Source organism: Squalius cephalus (genome assembly GCF_949319135.1).
Source record: "Squalius cephalus genome assembly, chromosome: 2".
NCBI lineage: Eukaryota > Metazoa > Chordata > Actinopteri > Cypriniformes > Leuciscidae > Squalius > Squalius cephalus.
In genome coordinates this window covers 17,280,008-17,298,503 of record NC_137123.1, presented here as the reverse complement: position 1 = coordinate 17,298,503, position 18,496 = coordinate 17,280,008, and the positions used below count along the sequence as shown (strand labels likewise).

Genomic DNA, 18,496 nt, shown 5'->3' with positions numbered 1-18,496 from the left:
CGATAAAACCGCGCCTTTTCAATTTCGAGTCCACTAGTAGTAGTTGCATCATTTCTTCCGACACTGCCTGTCACTACTCGATCCGGACCGGAAACACGATCTGTACGGCGCATGTGCAAGAACGCAAGTTTTGCTGCCACTCCCTGTCATCGCCAACGTTTTTACGACTATAACGTCACTGTCACTACTCGACCCGTACTGTACTGTCATGATTTGTACTGTACTCTACTGTATGTGCGAAAAAAACGTCTCGGTTACGTAGATAGCATAGATATCTACATGGATTCTTTTGCATTTTATGTACAAGTTCAAGAATTTCTCTTAAAAGGAGAAATTCCTGACAATCACGCAGAACGTCGGAAAGTGAAACGGGCGTCTGCGAATTTTATCATCAAAGGTAACTATGGCCCAGTTTCACAGACAAGGCTTAAACTAAGCCAGGATAAGGCCTTAGTTCAATTATGGCATATGAGTAGCTCTTAGAAAAATAAACATTACTGGGGCCGTATTCACAAAGCATTTTATCTTACCACTAGGAGTACTCCTAAATCGCACTAAAAGATTTTAGCTAGGAGTTTTCTCTTAAAAGTTATTCACAACGCCTTTCAGACCTACTCTTAGTAAAGAAAAATGACAACTCCTAAAGTAAGAGTGAGTCTTCGTTGCTATGGATGACGTCATTACTCATGCACGAGCTCAACTGAAGTGACCACCTTGATTGGCTGATGATTGTAACGCGGGAATGATTCCAAACTCCTCCCCTATGATGATGAGTGACAGGTGACAGGTCTGAGAATGCGTGCGCTACACAAGTAGTGCGAAGGACGGAAGATGATGAATAACTGAATAAATAGCCTAAATGAATAAAGAGTAAGGCAAAACAAATAGCCTAGTGGCCTAATGAAACATATGGATTGATGCAATATCTTTGCAACATTATTGAATTAATCTGTCACTATATGCCTCTGCCTACGTTTACAAAGAGAAGAACATTTTAATTTGATTCACAATGATACGTTACAATTAGTTTACATGCAATGAGTAGCCTAGTTTTGGTTGTTGTTGGTGGCGTTATTGCATCCCTAGTTATGCCTACAATGCAAAATTGTTCCCTCACGATTGGAAGCTCCTGTAGCCGCCACATACGCATTTCAAAACCTCGCAACGTGAAATGCCACAAAAAGCGGTTTGTGAATAGGTCTTAGTGAGTTAGGAGTCCTCTCGACTTCTTTTAAGCTGTCCCAGGCTTAGGTGCTACTTTTAGGGCTAAAATGCTTCGTGAATTACTCTTAGTGAAAAAAATTAGGAGTCCTAAAGTTACGAGTGACACGCCCATTATTTTTAGGAGTTGCTCCTAAATTCACCAATTAGGAGCTACTTTTAGCCTTAAAATTCTTTGTGAATACGGCCCCTGGTGTGTATCTTGAGACAACAACAAAAATGACACCGACATATTTTAAGATATATTAGTCACAGTGTTGCTTTTAGTTAAAACAGCTCAAATATGCATTTTACTCTCTGGGTCTAGCTTATGCCTTGTCTGTGAAACCGTGGGTATAAGAACCGGAAGATTTTATAATGTAAAAAAAAAGAAGAGAACTGACTGACTGGTACAAACTCGTGCTAAATTCACAAATTTGTTTAAAATATCAAGTTATGTTAACTGTACTTGTTCAGCTCCCATATCTGGGTATTAATATGCAAGTAACTTTAATGTAGTTTAATCTGTCAGATATCAGATAGTAATATGATATTTTTCTATTTACTTTGAACTTCAACTCTTTCAGACGTTTTCTTTTTTCCTTTTAAAACAGACGACAGACTCTTCTACATCGGCCCCAGTAGGCAGTACATGCGGCTAGTTGTCCTGTCAGAGGAAAAGAGGAGGTCTGGGTTAATAACGGTTATTGCTGTAAGACACATTCTTAAGTATAGATATAAGATACCCATTAAGTATATAAAATGACCCATTCTTTCACTCCTGGATAATTGTAGACTAATAGTAGCCAGCAATAACCCTGTTTTGAGTGCCTCTGATGCCACTATGATTGCCAGTCCCAGGGTTATTGTGGCACTCCGTAAGAACAGACCTCTTCTTTTCCTCCCAATCACGCCCCTCCAGGTGTCACTGTCGCTGCCCACATGGGCGTTTAAATCCCCCAGAAGAATGACAGTGTCCCCAGTCGGAGCACTTCCCAGCACCCCTCCCAGAGACTCCGAGAGGGCCGGGTACTCTGCACTGCAGTTCGGCCCGTAGGCGCACACGACATGAGAGACCTATCCCCGACCCGACATCTCAATTTCCTTTGAAATAACAGATAAATCTAGTGTATAGTAGGGCGGTTAAGCGCAAAAATCGATCACTTTGCGATAAAAGCATCAAATTTGGTAGGAAGGCTCACAAAGGGGGTCTGATCAGATTTAGGACCATAGGCGCTTGAAATTTGACCCCTGGGGGTCATTTTTCAAAATGGCCGCCAAATATGGATTTCGTAATGGGAAAATGGATTAAAAGCTGCCAGAAACATAAAATGCAATAACATATTTCACCATAAATACATGTAAATATGAGCACACTTTCACAAAGAAGGTCTTTAAACTTTAAAATATAAGATATGTTTTAAAATTTGCTCCTGTAATACTAAATATTACTATACATGGGTTAATGAATTATCTGTAAATTCATGTTATGTGATCAAAATTAGACATCACAGTGACAAGTGATTAAGAGCTGATCTTTGTCTGGTCTGTACCAAAGCAATTCACCAATGGTGATACAAAAAGGTTTTTAAACAGCTGACATGGAAAGAGACATGCAAGCTAATCTACCAGGTCTACTACTAACTTAAAAGATGTGTGCTAATACCTTAAAAAAATATTGGCTACTCTATTTCACTTAACTGGCACAAAAAAGATTAAATCGATTGACTAATTGTGGTAATCATGCTAATCGTGCTAATTTACGTTTTTCTTGTGAGGAAAACTCGGTCTACAATGTGATGTGTAGGCCTACCTACTAAACCACTTGCAAATAATCCAGCAGGACTCAACAGTTCTTGCAATTAATATAGTCAAGGTCAGAGCATTTGGAGAGCAAAGAATTGACTGAGATTAGCTTTGGGTGGTAGCCTGGTTAAAACCAGACCATTCTCAGTAGTAACTAAGTTATGGTCTGGCAAAGCTTCTTTAATAACTCATTTCCAAAGGGGCGTCACCAACGGACGTCGCTCAAATGCCTCTGGGCGCAATTGGATAGACCTAAAACTCCTAAAACCAATCATAGCGATCGTCATCGTGTAAAGCCATATGCTGCGTCCCAATTCGCCTAAGTTACACTACGCCATAAAAGTATGTACTCTTTTTGTGAAGAAAATGTATTTACTTTTGAATGTGTAGCAAAAAAGTAGGCAAGCTTTGGGACATACTACTTCGTCATCTTTATCGGACGGATCTGTCGCGTGCATCCTGTCATGTAAACTGCCCTGTCAATCATCTCGTCACAGTTAAAATCCTCTATTAAATCTAATTTAATTTCCTACCGTTTCGGAGAGAAATGTAGTAGCACGTTCATGTGCCAGTGGGTCTTTCATGGAGACTGTCCTCATGTGTTTGCAATTTGAATATAATAATGCATTTAAAAGTTGGTGCGCTTCACCAACGGACATCGCTCAAATGCCTCTGGGCGCAATTGGATAGACCTAAAACCAATCAGAGCGATCGTCATCTTGTAAAGCCCGCCTCAACGTTTCTGATTGGTGCCGCGATTTCGAGGCCATGGAAATGGACTTGAATGAGCTCTTTGCCAAACTACTTGCAGAGCAAATTTAAATTTGCCGGAAGTTGTCTGGGTTTTCCCAGCCTATTTGGGTGGTATAAACTAGCCGTACAAGAGCACAGATTTACAATGAAATAAATAGGATGAATTGCAGCTAGTTTAGATAACCAGCCTAAATGAAATTCTGTGGAAATGTACACCTACTTTATTTCACAGAATCCTAACTCTAAATTCCTGCAGACTAAAATCTATTTTATGTTATATTTGCCTGTCTGAGTTATGTTTGCTTACTTGCAATATTAGCCTACACTATTTTTACTGAGTAACAGTGAGAAACACATTCAACTGACTTTGCCTTTATCTCACTTGTAGTCAAGAGTAAAACATCCCACCAGTTCCCTAGATTTTAAAGAGAATAATATTTAACCACCACAAGTGGAACCTACTGACTGAATAAGGAGGATTCACTGACAAACTACCAAGTAAAAATGTTGCGTATTAGTATATGCACACAATTTAATATGAAATATTTAAATATACATTTAAAAAGTACATAATTTCTGATAGATATCATAACCTCTTTTCCTTTTTGTTTAAAAAGGAACTAGATTGATTAATGATCAAATGTGCAACTTTTTAAATTGTTAATTTCTGTCATCTATCCATTATGACATTATGAAATCCATATTTGGCGGCCATTTTTTTTTTTTTTTTTTTTTTTACATATCTTATATTTTAAAGTTTAAAGACCTTCTATGTGAAAGTGCTCATATTTACATGTATTCATGGTGAAATGTGTTATTGCATTTTATGTTTCTGGCAGCTTTTAATTCATTTTCCCATTACGAAATCCATATTTGGCGGCCATTTTGAAAAATGGCCCCCAGGGGCCAAATTTTGAGCGCCTACGGTCCTAAATCTGATCAGACCCCCTTTGTGAGCCTTTCTACCAAATTTCATGCTTTTATCGCTAAGTGATCGATTCTGGTGAAAATCTGCGCTTAGCCGCCCCACTATGTAGGTGTCCTAAGAGCTGAGAGCTTAAGGTTGGTCTGCATTATTGTTATATTTAAAAGGCATAAAAATCCCATTGAAAGAAATACACAAAACAACTGGCTTTTAAAAACATTTCTTCAGATATATTTGCAATTCAAAAATGTCAGAAATTGCACTACAATTATGCACACACATCAATGCACTCTCCATTTCATTAGGCAGAAAACCTTAATTAGTAAAAGGCCAGATATCAGACGCTTGTGACCGCAAAGCTCGTGTGTCATTTTCTTTTCTTTGATGACTCCACGGCTCTGTCTATATCTGAATTTCTGACTCTCATCTACAGCTTTTTATTAGGTCTTTCCACTCGCTCCCAAGCTCAGATTTGAGATTGAATCCTCAACCTCAGGATTGTCTTCCTCTTCTTCGTCATCATCTTCCTCCTCCTCTTCATCATCATCATCATCATCATAGTCATCATCGTCTTCATTATCCTCCTCGTCTCGGTATCCCCCTCCAGATTCCAAATTTTTCCAGTAGGAGCTGTATCCGGACGCACCATAATCGTCTTCATCTGCGCCAGTCTGACGGCCAAATTTATGGGTTCGGGCTGCAAGAACATCAAACAAAATTATCCAGTTAATAACATAATATTATATTTTATATATATCATTTTAATTAGCTTTATTTTGATTAACCTTCATCCTTCCCTCGCACTTTGTAACATCTTTCCCTCGCGGGTCAAAATGACCCGAAGCCCTAAAGTTATACTTAATTTTATTTATTTTTAGTCCAGAAAGCTTATTTTATTATATTATATTTTTTCTATTTTTTAATGCAATTTTGTGGCAATTTTTTGGTATTTTATTTACCTTTAAATTACTAGATTTGATCAATAAATAAAGAGTCATTTAAGCACATTCCTCACATTCTTTTAACTTAAATTCAAAATAATATGAAATAATTTCATGCATAACCCTTTTAAGTCAGCTCAAAATATCTAACATTGGGTGTCTATGCCGACCTCTTGTGGAAAAATAATAATATAACATGATATTTCATGACTCTTGCCACTAGATGGCCTTATAGCTCTATATGGGGCTGTTCCGCTGGGTCCTAAAGTCCCACGTAGACATTATAAAATAATTTTTTTGTAAAGTTTTAGCATTTTTAGTTTGAATTGAGCATTTTTAGGTTTTTCTATGTGTACTGAAGCATTCCATTCATTCCTAAGGGGGTCAAAATTGGATTTGTTACTTTTTTTAATTTAAACCGCAAAACTAGTCGAATCATTACATTTTTTGTGTGTGTATTCGTGGTTCAAGTGCGACCTAGGGTCTTGGACCCCTCTGATGAACACTCAATTTTAAAAAAGATTTGGGTCAAAATGACCCGAGGGAAGGATGAGTACGTAACCCCACACTATACTGAATAACATGTCTCAATTTGGATGTCTCAAAATACAGTTAAAACAAAACCGACTATAACAGTAGATGGTAGACGGCACTCACTGGACATGCTGAGATCTTTGGTCTCCTGAGTCTCATGTCCACACTTTGGGCACGGAGGAGCCTTGCCTTTCTCCTGCTTGAACACTTTGCTTCGAGCGTGATCGTCACAGAAACAAGCCTAGAACGACAGGATTTCAATTGTAGTTTGTCCAAACAAAATATGCATAGAAGCGAATCAGACAGATGAAAACCCTAACCTTGCATCGGAGACAAGAGTGCTGTCCGAGACGATTACAGGATAAACCTGAAATTGGGGCAAATATCATTAAAAGGTTACAAAAAGTCAGTTTGAAGAATTCAAATATTCATCAAACCACTGGAAACGAGACGTACATTTATAAGTCTCTGCTTCCAAGACCTGGCAGCTCGCCTGGTGTTCAAACTGATCATCCTCGCACAGGAAGTTGTCGCAAAAAGAGCAGCGGAAAATGCGGCCACCTGCACGTCACACAAGCAAACAGGCTTTTATTGGTTTCTCCGACAACATTAAAGTGCTTTACAGTACGGTAACTGTCTGTACCATACTGGAAATGAACGCTTGCTCTTTACCGTGTTCCCAAACGCTGCGGTCACATTCAATGCAGTCTGCGTCACACAGAGGACAGGAACAGGCGTGAGTGCTCAAACACTTCTTTCCATGGCACACCCAGGCCTCGCAGAAATCACAGATGGCTCCCTGATGGAAACAAAAAACAATCAAAGACTCGTCTGTGATCACTGAAAACAGTCCTGATAAGAGCTGAAGTTATCGTGTTTATAATTGAAACAGCGTACAATGATTCAAATCATCACAGAAGTACTGGATAAAAGTTTGTAGTTGAGACATAATCACTGCTGTCTAACGAACGACACACATGCATTATATATTGCATTGCATATAATGTGTGCTGGTCAACTAGTCTGAAATTAAGAAACCCCTAGAAAACAGTTATAAAAACATAGGAACATTGTGTACAATAGGCTATGTGCACAACCGTCGCGACGAACTTCCGATATTGTCAGCTGTCGGCATATCAGTTTCCGGTTTACGGCCGCTTCATCGGCATCCGCTGTAAACAAACAAGATGAGTGCTGCTGTTGTACGAAATAAAGAGATACTATGTGCGTGACACATCTAAGTTTCTAAGAACTGTAGGTGGATCTTACGGCCGTTTCCCACATACTCCGTGTGTGTGTGTGTGTGTGTGTGTGTGTGCGGTGCAGGAGCAGCACGCGCTATAGTGCTTCATATATGATCCGTTTGCAGTGAATAACTGATTCACGGCTGTACCACAAACACTTACTATTTTTATTTAAAATCCAGAAGTTATACGCTGCAACTTTTATTTAATAAAATGTTTTTTTCAGCATTGCGATTCTCTTTGTACACATATAACCTACACTCTTTAATGGACGCATGCACGTTTAAACACAATTTAAACATCGTAGGGCTATTATTCCATGCATTACTTAAGTTGCTCAAGCAAGTGGTCAAATATTTAACTGTAAATTGACAAAAACAGCCGACTCTCATATGCCTTTTCTTTTCCATTTAAATTTTAATCAAATAAATCTTGCATGTCACAAAGAACTTGTTTTTCCACCTCCACGAATGAGACTACAATTTATTTAATTAAACGCATTTATGGTGAAATTACTACATTTTCATGTCAATCTTTGTTAATTGTGACCACGAAACATGCGCTGTCATTTTAATTCAGCGTTTGCAGCACAGCAGAAATAGACTCGGTGCGGAAACGATCTAGATAAATTGTAATTTGTCAATAAATTGTAGTAATCTCACCATAAATGCATTTAATTATATAGGCCTACTACTATTTTTCACAGTCATCTTTTTACTTTTAGAAGACCGGGGTAAAGCAAGGTAAACTACAATTTACTTCAACAAGGCGCCATAATGATCAACACTCTCATTCGTGGAGGTGGAAAAACAAGTTCTTTGTGACATGCAAGATTTATTTGATTAAAATTTAAATGGAAAAGAAAAGGCATATGAGAGTCGGCTGTTTTTGTGAATTTACAGTTAAATATTTGACCACTTGCTTGAGCAACTTAAGTAATGCATGGAATAATAGCCCTACGATGTTTAAATTGTGTTTAAACGTGCATGCGTCCATTAAAGAGTGTAGGTTATATGTGTACAAAGAGAATCGCAATGCTGAAAAAAACATTTTATTAAATAAAAGTTGCAGCGTATAACTTCTGGATTTTAAATAAAAATAGTAAGTGTTTGTGGTACAGCCGTGAATCAGTTATTCACTGCAAACGGATCATATATGAAGCACTATAGCGCGTGCTGCTCCTGCACCGCACACACACACACACACACACACACACACGGAGTATGTGGGAAACGGCCGTAAGATCCACCTACAGTTCTTAGAAACTTAGATGTGTCACGCACATAGTATCTCTTTATTTCGTACAACAGCAGCACTCATCTTGTTTGTTTACAGCGGATGCCGATGAAGCGGCCGTAAACCGGAAACTGATATGCCGACAGCTGACAATAGCGGAAGTTCGTCGCGACGCTTGTGCACATAGCCTATTAAGATAGGCCACTTAATTTATTATTCCAATATCCAAACATTTGAACATTGCACATTTTAAACAGGACACGCACTAGCTGCATAAATGTTAGCCAATACAAACATATTTATAGAAAACAGTTGACAATGAATCGACAGGAGTCCAATAATAGCATAACGAATCACTTATTCTAAAAATAACATCAAGTATAAGTTAACAGTAAAACGTCCGTCATTTAACGAATAGTGATCTTCGCCTGTGACGTCACGACGCGGTTACGTGCGCTCTGGTTGGCAGAAGAAGCTTGTTTGTATCGTCCTGTGTGATCGGCTGTGTTAACAGTTTCGATAAGAGTAACCCCTAGAGCTTCTACCGCGTACTTAAACAGCCTGAATCAAGAAGAAAGCTGTTTGTACAGAAAACTACAGTGTGTAACTAATGAAGTTGTTTTTAGAGGTGGAAAGAGTACTAAAATATTGTACTTAAGTGAAAGTATTGCTACTTAAGAAGTAATTCACTTGAATACAAGTATAAGTAGCCTACTGAAAAATAATATGACAAGTAAGAGTAACTTATGATGTTCCAAGAAATCCTTTATATGGACACAGGCATCCAGATTTTGACTGGAGCACATCCCAAAGACTTTCAGTGGACTCAGAGGAGCCGATTCACGAGTGAAAATTATTCTTCATGCTCCCTCCCAACTATTCTTTCACAATTTGAGCCTAATGAATCTTGACATTGTCACCCTGGAGCTCAAGTAAAAGTAGCACAATTTAGTTATTAATTTAGTCAATTTGATATTTAAAAATAAAATATTTGAAAAAGTATAGAATTATCTAACATCTGACTAATTCAAAATTAACCTCAAAACATTAAATGCTAAATGGTGATTATATATAGGCCTTTTTTAGTTCTGTGAGAATTTAGGCAGCTGTGTGTGATAGTCTGGCAATGAACTACTGTAGTGTCAAACAAGGTTTCAGGGACTACAAAGAAAACCCAAACATGGTAATTAAAGAGGGTCTTCTGAAATTAAAACACACAGTAGATACACTGGCTGTGAGCACAGCTGAATGTGAAAGGGGATTTTCAGCGATGAATATTATTGTTTCACCACTGAGAAATCAGCTGAAGATTGTCAATGTGTCCTCTTTGATGTTCGTAAAGTTAGTGGGTCCACCACTAGAGTTGTGCAACCCAACTAAGTTTGTTAGGAAGTGGGTGATGACAAGGAGGTCAGCAGACCATGCCTGTAGACAAAGACAGCATAAACCAGACGAGCCTGCATTTACTCCTATTTGCAAGCTGATGAATGCCTGAATTGTAGTATGTGAGTAAGTAAATGTGATGTATTTAAAGTGTAAACTGTTATGTCTGCACACATGTTGTTTGGGTTGTTTTCATAATGCACTGAGTTGAGTAATTACCTGTGTCAGTGTGATTAAATCAAATATAACAAACTGCCAAAGAAATTGGCCCTGATTCTCTTAAATCAACATAATTTTCTGTTTACATACTTGCCAACCAGTGTTGTGCCTGAACGATTTATTGAACGATAGTTCATGAACTCGTTCATATTTTGGGTGAACGTGAACGGAACGTACCGCATTACTGTCTGATGAACGTTACTGTGAACTCGTTCATTCTGGTGTCTGTGAACGCCACGCTCTCTCAGTTTAACTTCGTTCAATAGAGTGCCAGATTTCTATAGAGCCTTCCAGGTGAAGACCCGGCTAAAACACACCGTAAACCGGCCTTAATATGTAGCGGAAAAAACACCCAATCTGGCAACACCAGCCACCAGTGTCTACTGACTCTCTTATCGATCTCGTTCATCAAAATTAACGAATCTTTTTTCGAGTCATTTCGTTCATTTAAGGGGCTTTAAATGTTATACTATTAACTGGAAAATTCCCAGAACACATCCACCTACGCAATCTTTATCATATTCTGAATTAAGAAATCATTATAATGCAGTCAAAAATCGTTTACAGGGAACATAAATAATTACTTTACCTTCCGAGTCTTTCGTTCATTTGTCACGTGACAGACGCAATGAATGGATGGTTCATGAACGACTCATCACTTACGTTACAAATCAAAACAAAAAGCAGCAAGGAGGCGTCGTATGATCATTTAAACGAGTTTTATGACAATGTCGGTGAGGATGGGAAAAATCTGACGCATAGCTTCAGTGTTAAAACTGATCAAATAATTGTCTATGGTTCTATATGGGCTGTGGCATAATCATTTTGAAAAATAATATCTCGCAGCAACCAGGAAAAAAATAACTATGAACTAGTTCATTTTTGGAACTGTGAACTTAGTTCAACATTTTGAGTATGAACTATGAACTGAACTAGTTCATTTTCAAAAATTGTGAACTGAACTTTGAACTAGTTCATGTAGAAAGTGAACTTTCCCAACACTGTTGCCAACCAATATTTTCAATTTCATACGTTTTCCGCGGGTGAAAACCGCTGCCTGCTTGTTAACATTAAAAGGTAAAAAATAATAAATAATAAAAAAATTGTAAAGTATTTATCTTTGTTTAAATAACTACTCAACCTTACCTTACACATTAATACTGGAAAAAATAGCCCCTTTGGTGTAAAACACATTAAGTCATTTTATGGCGCGGTTTTTAATGATGACCACCGTGAATAAGGGCTCCCCCTCCCTACAAAAGCCAATTTAACCACTGAGTGGCAAAAAGAAGAAGAGAAGAGGAAAAAAAGGGGGTAAAGAGAGTTAAAGTGATTGTAATGAATGAACAGTTTATTAGTAAGCAATAAGGTACGAGAGGCTGTGCTGTATCGTGAATAATAACGGCTGAACGACGCGAAGCGGAGTGCCTGCAACCCCTTCAGCCGTTACTTATTCACGATACAGCACTTGCCTCGAGTACCTTACTGCTTTTATAAAACGGTTTACCACACAATATTAAAGTAAAAAAAAAAAATGTAATAGTGCAACTTTCATGAAGTTAAATCAATAAAAGCATTCCTTCCGCTAGAAAAAAATAGTCCCTGACCGTGAACAACAACGTTCCAATGTGAAAGCTCACATAAAAACAACAAACCGTTCTCAAACTTTCTCATTCTTTTTATTTTTTACAACACAATATTTGTGAAATTTCCTCACACAAATAGGCATAGCTTATCTCTCAGCATGAGAAAACGTTTATTTTTTTGTTTATTCCGTTATTTTCTCTCTGCACTAAACTAAATCTTTACATAGCCTAAATAAAAACACAAGGGCACATATTCTGATAGATAACAGTTAGGTCTTTAATCTATTTTATTCATGTTATTCATTTAGTTGCTAAAATGCTGCCTAACAAGAGATACTTTTTTTTATTGTTGTTGATTTAAATTTATTTGAACATCTCCGTTTATTGTGCACGCATTAAATATTTGTCTCATTTCAATCGGCTCCACTGTGGTGATATTTAACGCGGTTCTCTTTAGTTGGGGCTCAGCACTGTCAACAGTGTTTTCTGTTGCAGCCAGAACGTCGCTCCAGTGCTTTCTTTGTTTTAAGTTTGGCCTCCAGTAGCTCTGTAGTGAACTTTCACACTTATGTCCACTCACAGACGTAATTTCCCTCGATTCGAGACCAGCATCGGACAATCTCTGCACCATGGTGCTGCCAAGGCAGTGATTTGTGTAACCTTGGAGGTTATGTTGATACGTGTGGTTGCTAAGGGCGCAGTGATAAATAGAACCGTTGGGTGAAGCGGTCATATTGACCAATCCGAATCAAGGATTGGAACTAACCGTTTTATAAAAAGTAGTAAGATACTCTAATGTTTGCTAATTAATGGCAGTTATATTACCTTAAACTTTATGCAAACAGCTGTTCTGAGTCCTCCAGAGGACAGTGTGATTGTGTCAGTTTTTTAGACGCATGTACTATCACTTTTATATTAATGTTTTTACTATACAGTTGGGCAGTTTTGGGGGGATATATGGAATTTTTCAATTTTATTTGCTGAAATTAGTAATGATATTTATATACAGGTTTATTTAAAATAGCATATATTTAAAATATTTAAAATATCTATCTATCTATCTATCTCTCTCTCTCTATATATATTTATATATATTTATATATATATATATATATATATATATATATATATATATATATATATATATATATATATATATATATATCAGGTTGGGTCTGTACAGCACATGCAGGGTGTGAGCAAGGAGCAAGTGAGAAAAATAAGTTTCATAAGGGTGAATCACTATATGCACACACACACTTCACACACACACTTCAAAAGGTTGAGTGAAAAAAAAATTCTGGTATTTTACATGATTAAAAGTGAAATGATTTTATATAACTATACTACAGGCTGTTGAATGCTTGATTCTGATTGGTTGACTAATGTTCTAAGGTGTGCAATTATTTTCAGGGAAACGCACGGCTAAAGTAGTTCCAGGCAAGTCTTGCCTTGCATTACACGTCATATAACTTCGCCAAATGATTTCAATTATTTCAAAGCTCTTTACAGCCTACAGAACCAAAACTCACAACGACACTGACCGAGCAAATAAATATAGTAAACAATAGGATAAAAATGACAAAAAGTTTTTTACCACAAAATTACGTGTTACTATGTATTATGCATTTTTTTTGTTGTTATGGAAAAACACATCTCTTTCTCACGCTCTCCCTCCCACTCAAACACTTATTTTCCCTGAAAATAATTGCACGCCTTAGAACATTCGCCAACCAATCAGAATCAAGCATTCTACAGCCTGTAGTGTAATTAATTATAATAATTTCACTTATAATCATTTAAAAGAACAGATTGTCTTTTCACTCCACCGTTTATAATGTGTGTGTTTATGTACTATAGGGATTCACCCTTATGATTATGGTCTGTTCAAATTCTGCATAGTAAAACTAGGCGTTGTAAGCTCCATATATGGTTATTTCGTGGTGGAGACGCATGTGCGCACAATCTTCCGCTGACTGGGATTTATAAAGTGAATTCTGCGCAGGTTCTGGCGTACACACGGTTTTATAAGTCTGAATATTTTTTTGCGTACGCCATTTTTGGCTTTCGGGCGCACGTACACTTTTAGTAAGGTTCCTACGCACAGTTTTATAAACGAGGCCCCAGGTCTTCTCAGTTTTACTGGAAAGAGCTCAAATCAAATGCCTGTGTTTTCAGATTCTTCCACTGTTTTAATAATGATGCAAGTGTTTACACAATGGCAAAAGACTTTCTTTTGAAATAACAAGAAAAAAGAAATCTGGCAGAGAGCTGAAATGGTGTCCTCTGCTCATATTCAGTGACCCCAAAAAGTATTAGGAAAATGAATGACTAATAGTGTTAATAAATAATTTCACTGTAACAGACAAAAAATAAAAAAAATAAAAAAAAAATTTCTCAGAACTAACCATTTGTGCACTAACTTCTAATAACTGGTAAAAAGTGTGGATTGTAAAAGAAACTGTGGGTCAGTATATCGTGTACACAGACTGGCAAAGACAGTGATGGAGGTCCCTAACTCACTACACGCCGGGACACTGATTATCATGATACATACTTTGGGGATATTTAATTTAATTAATCAATCAATCAACAATACTATTGATCAGCATTACCAAACATGGACGTTTTCCACTAGAAACAAACATTGATGTATTATTCTAATTTAATACTGTGAAGCAGCTTTGATACAATCTGTATTGTGAAAAGCGCTATATAAATAAACTTGACTTGACATACTTTGTTACATATACCTGCAACGTTTCAGCCGTAGATTAATTAGATCTAGTTTAGTCATGAAACTCAAGAGGGCGCAGGCTGATCTTTTACATGCAATCTGCAAGCAATCACATCACTGTTTGTTGTAAGCTTACCCTATTACCCTTAGGCATCTTAAAGGAGACATATCATGCTTTTAAATCGTTCCTTTTTACATATAAATCATACATTTGTAGTCTATATAAAGCGGAACTGCAATGCTTGGGTCTGAATTCCTCATTATTATAGCTCCACATGCCCCTTTTCTACCCCTTTTCTGATGTGCGTCTGAGAGCAACTCGTTTTGGTGCGGTCTCTTTAAATACAATTGAGACACTTCATACCCCGCCCCCTCTCCAGGATGCAGAGGTGACACTCGGTTCAACTCCACCCCGTTCGGCCATTTTTGTAGTTTGATGGCAGAGATACGATTATCTAGCGGCACAGAAACTTTTTATTCACACGTTATTAACAAAATGTCAACAATGGAAGAGGCTTGTCCAGCCAGCCTTACATGTTCGAGCCAGAGTCGGAGCCGGAGCGAGATGAAAATGAAGACGACGAACCTGTATGTAGAACAACGTCTTCATATGGATGTATCGCAATGGTGTGTTACTGTATTTACACATGAAACTTTGGTCTTCCGACCTTTTACCACCGTGTCGATTTATTTTGATTAATATGTGCGAGGGAGAGAGAGCAAGACAGCGTCTAGTTTGGAGACGGTGAAGTCTTGTTTACACTTTCGCCCGGCTCCGAAGAGAGAGAGAGTGCGTGCGCGCGACCGGGTCTCTCTCTCTCTGCTCGTTCTTTCAGTTAAACATGCGCCCTGTCACAAGCGCGGCAGTTCATCTACATTAGACGGTGTAATGAAACGTGTGGGTTACTACATCCAACAACCGAACATTTTAACTTACCCTCTCGTAACTTCTGCATCTTTTAGCTTGGACTACAAAATTGCAGCGAGAAATAAAAATGGCGGATTGCTCGAAGTGTTGGGCTGGAAGTCAATGTCCTTATTTGGCAGTTCCGCTGCAAATACTGTGATGTAATAGTTCACAAAACGTCATAGATAACAGAAAAATCTGAACAGGTTGAAAAATATGACCAAAACTGAATATAAAGATATCAACGAAGCACCTGAAGAGAATAATTTCAACTTTTCTGTACTTCTAAACACTCCAAATATACAACAAAATGCATTTAAGGGCTAAAAAAGTGGATTTAGCATGATATGTCCCCTTTAAATAGGGAGATGTAACAATTGGGGGCTCGTCGTTTGTTACTGTTTATTCAATAATTGTGTGTTGTTTTGAGCATGGCAGAGATTAACTTGTAGAGTATATCTTTCCTTTTTGTGAGGCATGTCAGTTCAAATTGTGATTATAGTAAGTTTGCAAAACTTGACAAACACAAATCTTATGCTTCATTATAAATGAATAAACATCCCCCCCCCCAAAAAAAACATTTAACAGAAATCAATTTAAATCGCATAGAAATGTGCCCTTTTCATGCATAACACCTGGAGAAAGCTATTGGTTAGCGTTCCCATGCATCTCGGTGACGGTTGCTTGGATTCCTGTTTCTAGCGTAATGGGTGTAAAGTGTGAAATCTGTGAGGATGTTGAAGGTGATGTTCACACTTACCACCATGCCCATTCCAGTGCTGTGAACGCCAGGATGTTTTATGACACAGTCTGAAGACTTCATGCATTTCGTTTTGCCTTTAAATAAAGAAACATACAATAGAAAATTTTAGTTTCTTAATTTCATATAGATGTAACGCTCTTTTTTTATTTGTGTGACGCACTATTCGTGATTTATCTCAAGCTGTAACAAACTCATGGCCACAGTTAAAATATTTTTGTAGGATATCCTCCCTTTTTAGGAAACTCTTTTATGATCATTTCATTTCTCATTTCCCTTGACATTTACTTATAATGTTGATGTTATTGGGTTGCCGTGAGCTTGTGAAAAGCAGCCATGCTTTGATCACAGGCTGCAGATTTTATTATGTTCTTAAATCTTATCTTAAATAAATAAATAGTATCTTTTCCTGTTCTTTTGCTTTCTTTCCTCACCATGTTTGAGAAAACGTTGGAAAACAGAGCAACGTTTGCCAGGAAAATGAGGGTCACTTATCATTAGGATGGAGGGTGTTTTGGGACTCAAAAGGAGGAAGTTCATCTCACCACACTGTGCACACGTGGGAAGTTTCTGCACTGAAGAACAGAAATAGCAGAAGGCTCGGTTCTTTTGTCGCCTGGCAAACAGAAAAGAATATTATGTAAGGTTTATCAGTTTATAAGGTTTACATGTGAAAGGTAAAGTCTAAGCAGAAATCACAAATAAGTCAGATTACCTTTGACACTTATCACACTCCTAAAAAGACAAACGAGAAAAAAGCTTTAATGTACCAACTGAAAATTACGTTGAAAACAGCCTAAACACTGGTCAAAAATGCCAAAATATTCATGTAGGTTACATCCGAGTTTTGATAGAAATTCCCAAAGGACCCTAATGTAATTTACTGATAGTATAGAGCTCATGAAACCTGTCCATAACATGTCTGGGTCATAAAAAATCTTAAGGTTTAGATTATCATTGGTTTCTGAGACCAGATTTATTCTCACATATTTCTTTATGCACAATATCATTTCTATTCATTTTCCACTGAATTATGTGATCTCAAAGAGCATTTATTCAATCTCGATGTGTCAATCATATTCCAGGATCATAACTGCTGCCCTTCCTGATGCCAAATAGACATATGATTACGACAATATATGCTCTGTATGTTTTTTTATGCGGCTCGGGGTATTTCTATAACAATAAAGGATGTTTACATGAGAAATGCTAAGCAGGTGTAGTGAATTCAGTCCATTATAAAACACTACAAATATTGCATGTCTGCCCATTAGGTAGGGCGGGACTTGAATTTGTCAATGGGGGATTGATTGGATGGCTGTGGTTTGCTATTTGTGGATCTCATGTGAGTGACAGGTTGCTTCGCCCTCACGGCACAAGAACTGTCAATTTGTATTTCATGGTGACTTTAATTTATGCCAATTTAAATGAAATAAAAAAAAAACATTATTCTTACCAAGATACATATTTTTTAAAAATACATCATTAATGATCGTATGGGAAGGTGTGCTTGATAATGATATAAATAATAAGGATTTCAAATATGCTAAATGTCACTTTCTATTGGAAATCACACAAAGTCAAATGAACTGGAATTATTTGTAAGCTTTTTTTAAATATTTTCCTAAAACTCTGTAATCTGTCAATGCAGTTTGAGATCATGATGACTCTCACCATGGTTCCATTACATGGGTGTTTGGCCACATCAACAGCCTCTCGATTGGCCCGACTCTGTTTCTCTCGCTCCTTCCGGCTCTCGGCCTTCTTACGGGCTCCAGTCTTCTTCTTAGGCATCTTTCACCTCCAATATCAACGGCAGAATGCAAATATGACACGTTAACATGAAACATATTGCGATTACCTGTTGATTCCGCGCTGCTGATTTCCACTGAACTTACATGAGGGACCTGACACCTCGTTCAATATCTTAACATCTCAACCACTATTCAAACATTTCAGCTAAACAGTCACTTTCATATTTTTATTTACAGTTCAACGTAAATGCCATCCATCCTGTCGTATGAAAAACTTACCGGGATAAAGGTTTAATCGCGTTGAGTTGAAAACAGGCAGATGATCACAGCTGATTCCGTTGCGTGTGTAACAGTAAATCGTCCGGCAGGAAACTTAAGTATGCGCTGTTATCAGTTCCACAAACATTTACCAATAGGTGTCTTTTGCGCGGCGCGAGTTGTTTAGATTGTAATCTAATATAGTTATATCCTATTAAAATATGTATGTATATTACCCCATATTTTCTATTTA

At 37.5% G+C, this 18,496-nt stretch overlaps 1 protein-coding gene across 2 annotated transcripts; it reads right to left on the bottom strand.

The window, feature by feature from the left end:
- Positions 1-4,892: 4,892 nt before the first annotated feature.
- On the bottom strand, positions 4,893-18,323 carry znf330 (zinc finger protein 330). Of its 2 annotated transcripts, none has more exons than XM_079859611.1 (10): positions 18,266-18,323; positions 17,906-18,042; positions 16,947-16,966; positions 16,777-16,847; positions 16,232-16,308; positions 6,832-6,958; positions 6,616-6,720; positions 6,480-6,526; positions 6,283-6,400; positions 4,893-5,381 (listed from the first exon to the last, which is right to left on the bottom strand). In XM_079859611.1, exons 2-10 carry the CDS (start codon positions 18,023-18,025, stop codon positions 5,125-5,127), a joined length of 942 nt encoding a protein of 313 aa, XP_079715737.1. In that variant the 5' UTR covers positions 18,026-18,042; positions 18,266-18,323; the 3' UTR covers positions 4,893-5,124. The 2 variants fall into 2 exon arrangements, with proteins under 2 accessions (XP_079715737.1, XP_079715736.1); XM_079859610.1 differs by having other exon boundaries at positions 17,906-18,032.
- Positions 18,324-18,496: the final 173 nt, after the last annotated feature.

Bases quoted from the DNA above. Each gene is read 5' to 3' on its own strand.
- znf330 (XM_079859611.1), bottom strand. From the start codon at position 18,025: ATGCCTAAGAAGAAGACTGGAGCCCGTAAGAAGGCCGAGAGCCGGAAG. The intron at 6,527-6,615 runs GTACGTCTCGTT...CCCCAATTTCAG, and splicing joins GGAAGCAGAGACTTATAAAT to GTTTATCCTGTAATCGTCTC. The intron at 5,382-6,282 runs GTGAGTGCCGTC...ATGTTCTTGCAG, and splicing joins CAAAGATCTCAGCATGTCCA to CCCGAACCCATAAATTTGGC.